The sequence below is a fragment of the Bos indicus genome, chromosome 23, assembly GCF_029378745.1.
Source record: "Bos indicus isolate NIAB-ARS_2022 breed Sahiwal x Tharparkar chromosome 23, NIAB-ARS_B.indTharparkar_mat_pri_1.0, whole genome shotgun sequence".
Classification (NCBI taxonomy): Eukaryota; Metazoa; Chordata; class Mammalia; order Artiodactyla; family Bovidae; genus Bos; species Bos indicus.
In genome coordinates this window covers 28,548,382-28,556,185 of record NC_091782.1, presented here as the reverse complement: position 1 = coordinate 28,556,185, position 7,804 = coordinate 28,548,382, and the positions used below count along the sequence as shown (strand labels likewise).

At 50.0% G+C, this 7,804-nt stretch overlaps 1 protein-coding gene across 1 annotated transcript; it reads right to left on the bottom strand.

The window, feature by feature from the left end:
• Positions 1 to 3,302: 3,302 nt before the first annotated feature.
• LOC139178992 (BOLA class I histocompatibility antigen, alpha chain BL3-7-like) lies at positions 3,303 to 6,507 on the bottom strand. Its single transcript, XM_070778233.1, has 8 exons — positions 6,429 to 6,507; positions 5,836 to 6,105; positions 5,346 to 5,621; positions 4,468 to 4,743; positions 4,250 to 4,351; positions 3,785 to 3,817; positions 3,596 to 3,643; positions 3,303 to 3,433 (listed from the first exon to the last, which is right to left on the bottom strand). Exons 1-8 carry the CDS (start codon positions 6,490 to 6,492, stop codon positions 3,429 to 3,431), a joined length of 1,074 nt encoding a protein of 357 aa, XP_070634334.1. The 5' UTR covers positions 6,493 to 6,507; the 3' UTR covers positions 3,303 to 3,428.
• Between the last annotated feature and the right edge of the window lie 1,297 nt (positions 6,508 to 7,804).

Here is a 7,804-nt window from a genome sequence, read left to right as displayed (position 1 = left end):
AACAACTAATCTCAAAAATATACAAGCAACTCCTACAGCTCAACTCCAGAAAAATAAATGACCCAATCAAAAAATGGGCCAAAGAACTAAATAGACATTTCTCCAAAGAAGACATACAGATGGCTAACAAAAGGTCAATTTTTATTCCAATCCCTAAGAAGGGCAATGCCAAAGAATGTTTAAACTACCATACAGTTGTACTCATTTCACATGCTAGCAAAATTAGGCTCAGAATTCTTCAAGCTAGGTGTCAGCAGTATGTGAACTGAGAACTTCCAGATGTACAAGCTGGGTTTAGAAAAGGCAGAGGAACCAGAGATCAAATTGACAGCATTTGTTGGATCACAAAAAAGCAAGGGAATTCCAGAAAAACATCTACTTCAGCTTCATTGACTATACTTAAGCCTTTGACTGTGTGGATCAAAACAAACTGTTGAATGGTCTTAAAGTGATAGGAATACCAGACCACCTTACTTGTCTCCTGAAAACCTGTATGCAGGTCAAGAAGCAACAGGTAGAACCAGGCACGGAACTACAGACTGGTTTAAAATTGGGAAAGGAGTATAATAAGGCTGTACGTTGCATCCTGCTTATTTAACTGATATGCAGAATACATCAGGCAAAATGCCAGGCTGGATGAATCACAAGTTGGAATCAAGATTGCCAGGAGAAATCAATATCAACAACCTCAGATAAGAACATGATACCACTTTAATGGCAGAAAGTGAAGAAGAACTGAAGAACCTCTTGATCAGGCTTTGTTTTTGCTGATTATGTTCTATGAAGCTCTCAGGAATTCAGCTCTAATGATTCCCCTGTTTGCATGACTGACTCAAGAAGCGTGGATACTTTGGATATTCCATCAGTTTTTCCTTTTTTGGAAATGTCATCCTGGACCCTGCTGACGTGCTCCCACCTGGTCTGGATTCTTCTGCATCTGGAGCAGACCCATCCTCCTAAGATCTCCCTCCATCACCATCTAGGCAGCACTTTAAAGTGCTGTGGATACTGCACAGCACAGGGAACTCTACCCAGCACTCTCTAACGGCGTATATGAGGAAAGAACCTAGAAAAGACTGAATATATTTATAGGTGATTCACTGTATTGTACAGCAGAAAGAGACCCAGCATTGTAAATCAATTACACTCCAATGAAAACAAAACAAGCAAGCAAGCAAGCAAGCAGATGTCTACCCTGGATGGCATTTGTTAGTCACTTGTTCTTTCAGCCAAACCCGAGTGCCTGCATTGTACCAGGTCAAGTTCCAGTTCCAGATCTTTGCTCTAACAATTGAAATTTGACATTCTTGTCCATCCCTCTCTCCCCCTCACCTGATTAGGAGCATTTCCACATTAGGAGACTTCCACACTGAAAGAGTCTTGGTAGGAAGCAGAGACCACCTTCCTCCATTAAAGAAGAAAACGCACTCTCCCAAATATTCTTGCCAGAGCACACAGCATGATGCTGAGGTCCCACCACTCAGGTGACCACGCGCCAGACTCTACTCAGGACGTTGTGACACAGAGAAGCTGGAACTATGCAGGATGCATCTGACAAGGGTGTCGAGAGTGGGAGTCACACCACCTCCAGTTGTCAGGAGCCTCAGTGATGGCTGTTCTCAGTGCGGGGTCCACGCCCAGCACAAGGGGCTCACTGTGTGAGCAGTGACACTGTGCCCCAGCAGGGCCGAAAGTTCCTTTGTGGGACCTGGCCTGGAGTGGACACTGTGGATCCTGTCCCCGTGGAGCCATATATGTATATATAGTACCGTATGTCTAACTTTATTTAGATCCCATTGTTAACTCTAAGAATGAGTGAGGAGAACTCAACCTGGAGGACAGTTTCAGAGAGCAAGGATTTCACTATGCTGAACTGTGAACCACTGCCTCAGTCTTCAGGTGGAGTAAGAACTACAGTATTTCTCAACATCACACCTCATAATTGACAATATGAATTGTCAATATAAATTCCCTTTTCTTTCTGAAGAAAAAGAATTCTTTTAAATGTGGATTTAAGACCGATCTCTGGCCACTTGATGTCATATACCTCAGGGGTTCCTAAATTGGCTGATAATTGAATTGCTTGTGGGGCTTCTTATGAAATGCTCAGCCTCTCGCCAGAACCACCTTCTCAGAGTATTAGGACAAGACCAAGGATTGCTTCTTTAACAACCTCTGTGTGTGAGGCTGATACACAGCATGTGGGAATCCCGGTCTATGTCCGTTCCTGCTACTAAAAGTGTGATCTGAAGACCAGCAGCATCAGCCCCAACCTTATTACAAATGCAGATTCTCAGGCTCTACACCTGACTGTCTAGATCTAACGAGGGTCCAGGGGAGCACCAGCATCCCCACCCTGGACACTGCACTAATCCTCCAGGCTCCTCCACTGCATCGCTCACCCTTCACCTCCTGATTCTGCTCAGCAGTTAGACTAATGCTTCTAACAAGCAGTCACACCAGATCATCTTCTAGTCAAACCATCTTATGAGTGCACATCTTTCACAGACATCAGACACCTTCTAATATCCTGGAGGCCCACATGATCTGGCCAGACACTGGATCTCATCTCAATTCCTTGCTCCTCCAGCCACACCTGTCTCCTGGCTCTTCCTTGCACACACACACTCTCCTGCCCTCCTGTATTTGTACTGGAGGCTCCTCTGCCTGGAGAGAACTACCCCCAGACGTGCTTGTGAACGTTCTTCCATGTCCTTCACATCTTTCCTCAAAGATTATCTCCTCAACGAGGCCTACACTGACCACCCTAGTAAAACAGCCACATTCCCTTTCCCCACACACTTATACTCTGGGTCACCTTCCTCAGAGCACTTGCCAATCTCTAGGCAGACACTTCCCTCACTTATTAGGCTCACTCTGCCCCCCTCACCAGAACACACTGCCCGAGGCCAACAAAGGGTGTCTGCTGTTAGTTCACTGAGGTTTCACTGATGCAAAAATAGAGCATCCTCTATCAGACACAAAACAAATACCAGATGAAGGAATGACAAGTATAGACGCCTCTGTATTCCATCTTCAGTAATGTGGACTCAGGCCACTTTCTCTCTCGCAGCAGCTACAGCACATCATCCACTCACACTGACATCAGTGCTGCCTGTGCTTTCCCCACAAGAGCTGATCACCCCTCCCTCCCACACCGACCAGTCTGCACTCTACACACAATGATATTTTCTCTTCAGAAAAGATCCGAGGCTGACAGGTCACATATTCCAACCTGCTATGACTATTAGGCACTGCTTTATAAATCCAGGATTTTTATTTGGAAGAGGTCAGCAGTCTCCCCACCTCTTCATGCTATGCTAATAGGAGCACAGACACATACCGATGCAGAAGCAGAAAGTGGCATCTGGGGATCTGAGGTCACAAAGCAGGACTGAGCATCACTCAGTCCCCACAAGGCAGCTTTCTCACACTGTGAGAGAAAGAATCAGGAAGCAGTTCAGGTCAGTCATGTAAGGGCTGACATTCTCCACAGCCCCCCACACGCTCACATGTCCCACTCAGAGACCCCCGCCACCCAGTGTGTCCCCTCTGCCTCAACCCCTCTCCCAATCTAGACGCCCCAGGGTCTCACCTTTAGGAACCGTGAGAGACACATCAGAGCCCTGGTCACTGTCCTTGCCTGGGGGGGAACAAAACCAGGACGTGGTCAGAACCCCCAGGAGCCAAACTGGAGAAGGCACTTTGAGGAGGGTGAGTCCCCCATGGCCTCCTGTCTGCACCCTCACAAGGGTCTCAGGATTCACACTCCCTCTGTACTTACTTGCAGTCTGGGTGTAGCCCCCTCCATTTTCACCTGTGAGAAAAAAGTATCATGTGAAAGACCATGGAACAAACTGAGTCATGAGACCCTAGAGGAACTCCCTAGTCCTGGAGGACAAAGAAGTTTTCAGAACTGTGACTAAAAATCCAGGACAGTCTCAGGAACATGAAGGAAGGAGACATGGGGGGACTGGACTAGCTGCCCTCCTGGAGGTCTGACCTCAGCAGGGACATTCCCTCCTGACCTTCAAATGCTGAGAAACAGGCCCCCAACTGGAATTATGAAGATGAAAAATGTGTCTTTCATTTTCACATGTATTCTACAAAAGGGTTAGTCTTAGCATCAGCTCAGATTCCATATGTGTGTGGAGGGTACTTTCCAGTAACGAGGCAGGCAAACTCCCACCTGGGCCAGAAACCTTCCCAATGAGAGAAGAAAACTCAAATCCCTCCCTCCTTTCCCTACCTGAGTGCTTTTTCCTCCAAATCACAGCTCCAGTCACCACAGCTCCAGTGACCATGAGGAGAACCAGGCCAACAATGATGGGGATGGAGGGCTGAGGAGGTTCTGTGGAAGAAAGGGAAGGGGCCCAGACTTCAGGCTTCAGTCCTGACCTTGCTAAACGTGTCCAGAAGGGCTCCTGCCTTATCTGAGAAGAAGCTCCATTCTGACCCCCTCCTTACCCCATCTCAGGGTGAGGGGATCCTGAAGCCCCTCGTGCTGCACATGGCATGTGTATCTCTGCTCCTCTCCAGAAGGCACCACCAGAGCCGCCCACTTCTGGAAGGTTCCATCCCCTGAAGGCCTGGTCTCCACAAGCTCCATGTCCTGAGTCTGGTCCTCCCCATCACGCTGCCAGGTCAGTGAGATCTCCTCAGGGTAGAAGCCCAGGGCCCAGCACCTCAGGGTGACCTCATGGTCAGAGATGGGGTGATGGGTCACATGTGTCTTTGGAGGGTCTGAAGAGGAAGAATCAGAAAATTCACATTCCATGGGCCACTGAAGCAGAACCCCGTAACCATGCTGAGAATGGAGGAGATAATGGGTTTGAAAAGATGCAGCACAAACGCCAGACACCAGCCTGGACTCCGGGATTTGGGAAAAACTAGTTCTTGGAAAGTTCTGGAGTCAGGGTGAGTGCCAAGGTAGGAGACTCCATGGAAGGGGAAATGACAGAGTAATGGTCCTGATTTGGGTGGAGGCTGAATGTCTCAGAGAAGCTGGAGTCTGGCCTCCTAAGATGGTCTCAGGGTGAGAACAGGCCTTGAGAGAGAAACTCATGGTTCACAAGATGGCAGTCAGGGTCTAAGGGGACCGCTGACCAGTTATTTCAGGGATGGGTTTCTGCTTCTCCAAAAACACTGACTGCTTTAACTGTCCTTCAGAGAAATGGGGCCACTGGTGTGTCACTGTCTTCTACAGAATATGAAAACCTGGGGGGATTCCCCCTTTCCAGACAAGAAGTTGGGGCGGTGTTTCCAGAAGGAGGCCATTTTCCTCTCCTCGTGGAAAGCCGGCTCCAGCCTGAGAGGAGATCAGGGAGGCCCGGTGCCCCTCATACCTGCGCGCAGCAGCGTGTCCTTTCCTGTCTCCAGGTGTCTGAGGAGCCACTGCACGCACTTGACCGCTACATAGTTCCGTTCGAACCCTGTCTCACTGGAGGTTTCCCACTTGCGCCTGATGATAGGAGCCACTGTGTCTCCCACGGTCCACGAGCGCATATCTTCGTTCAGGGCGAGGCAATCCCCACCGTCGTAGGCGGACTTCCAGAACCCGCGGAGCAGGCGCCCGTCCGGGCCCACGTCGCAGCCAAACAAAAGCTGGAGGGTGTGAGACCCTGACCCGCCCCGACCATCCGCGGAGATTAAACCCAAACTGAAAAAGAAACCGGGTCAAGTCCCCGCCCCCATCCCCGCCCCCCGGCTCCTCCTAAGGGGGGCGGTGAGGGTCCCGCAATGTCGGGGTGACCCGCGGACCCGGAGCCTCGGGGCGATCCCGGGCGGTCCCTGGGGATGGGGGTCGTGACCTGGACCCAGACCCGCGTCGCTCACCGGCCTCGCTCTGGTTGTAGTGGCCGGGCAGGGTGTTCAAGTCCGAACTGAGCATCTGTTGAGCTTCCTTGGCTTCTCGTGTCATCTCTTCCCAATATTCCGGCCCCTCCTGCTCCATCCACGGCGCCCGCGGCTCCATTCTCGGATTCGGGGCGTCGCTGTCGAACCGCGCGACCTGCGTGTCGTCCACGTAGCCGACGGCAAAGAAACGCGGCTCCCCGCGGCCGGGCCGGGACACGCAGGTGCAGAAATATCTCAGGGAGTGGGAGCCTGGGGGCGGGGAGGGGTGAGATCCGGCCCGACGTTCCTCCTGGCGCGGGTCCCGGGTCAGAGGTTACGGGGCCGGGAGTGGAGAGGGGGCTAGGGGCACGTGTGACCGGAAAGGTCGGAGAAGGACCGGGACTTGTTGGGGGAGAGAAAAGGGGGCGGGAAGCAGGGGAGGGACAGGACGGGAGCAGGTGGGAGAGGACGGGCCTGGGCGAGGGCGGCGGCGTGGCTCCTTCCCTGGGGGTCCTGCCCCCCTCTCCCCTCATCCCTGGGCAGTCCCCTCGCCCCTTCCCGCAGAGGCCGTTCCCTCCCGACTCCGCACTCACCGGCCCAGGTCTCGGTCAGGACCAGGACCCCCGAGAGCAGCAGGAGGAGGGTACGCGGCTCCATGACCCGTGTCCTCCGGGTCTGGGGAGAAACCGAGTCCCGGCGGAGGCGGGGTGGGTACAGTTGGAGACTATAACCTGGAACCGCTGGGCCGCTGATTGGCTTCTAGAAACCAGACACCCAATGGGAGTGAGAACTAGGGCCGCGACACGAGTGTCCGGCCAGAAAGGCACAACACAGTTTGCGAAGAGAAAGTGAAACTCGAGGAGACTAGGGATCCCCAACACAGTCCCCGCCCCAAACAAGGCCCTAGACTCTGAGACGCTGAGAACCAGATCCGGTACCTGGGACTTTGCCCTGATCCCTCCTCTCCTGCACCGAGAACTCTGCAGTCACACTGTCCCCGAGTCCTGGCCCAGCGACTGTGTAGTCAGAGATTTTCAGAACATTTTGGTCAGGATATTTATACAGTCCTACAAATTAGTGAGGACCCCAAGGATAATTTTATGTGGTTACTTCTATCGATATTTTCCATAGTAGAAATAACAGTTTCAGTTCGGTTCAGTCGCTCAGTCATGTCCGACTCTTTGCGACCCCGTGAGCCGCAGCACACCATGCCTCCCTGTCCATAACCAACTCCCAGAGTCCACCCAAACCCCTGTCCATCGAGTCGGTGATGCCATTCAACCATCTCATCCTCTGTCGTCCCCTTCTCCTCCTGCCTTCAATCTTTCCCAGCATCAGGGTCTTTTCAAATGAGTCAGCTCTTCGCATCAAGTGGCCAAAGTAATAACAGTTTAAAAATTTTTTAACTAACTTATTTAGAATAATGTTAATAACCCATGATTTTTATATGAAAAATAACTATTTCTCCAAATAAACTCTATAGTGGGAACAGTGGAACTTTTTTCATTATTGTATTTTTGCAAGTCTTTTCCTTGTCTGTCTCACTGGATTTTATGTTTGCTTTTGCATTGAATCTGTTATTTTAATTGAAATCTATGAAAATAAAAAGGACCATACATAGGTAGGAGTAATATTTTTAATAACCTTCACTGTTATTTGTGGATGTTTATCTTTGATACAAAACTAAAACTACGCAAGTGATAGTTTCTTATAAGTTATTTTCTCAGTGGGCCTGAAACAATATCACTATTTCCTATTCTGTTACATTAAAATCCATAAGCCTATTTTGCACACTGGATGTCACTTGTTCTAATGTAAGATTTTTAAAAAGTAATCATTGTTTCACTAAGTTTTACAGATCTTCCAGTGTCATTCCTTCTTTCAAATAAAAATTGCATTCCATGAAAAAGAAGGTAGTTCAGCTGATACAAATGATTTTCCTTAGGACATAGGACTTTGGAATGTAGCA

Excerpts from the sequence above, each read along its gene's own strand:
- LOC139178992 (XM_070778233.1), bottom strand. The coding sequence starts at position 6,492 with ATGGAGCCGCGTACCCTCCTCCTGCTGCTCTCGGGGGTCCTGGTCCTG. Across the intron at positions 4,744-5,345 it reads GGACACGCTGCTGCGCGCAG|ACCCTCCAAAGACACATGTG; the intron begins GTATGAGGGGCA and ends CTTCCTCTTCAG. Across the intron at positions 4,352-4,467 it reads TCCCCTCACCCTGAGATGGG|AACCTCCTCAGCCCTCCATC; the intron begins GTAAGGAGGGGG and ends TTTCTTCCACAG.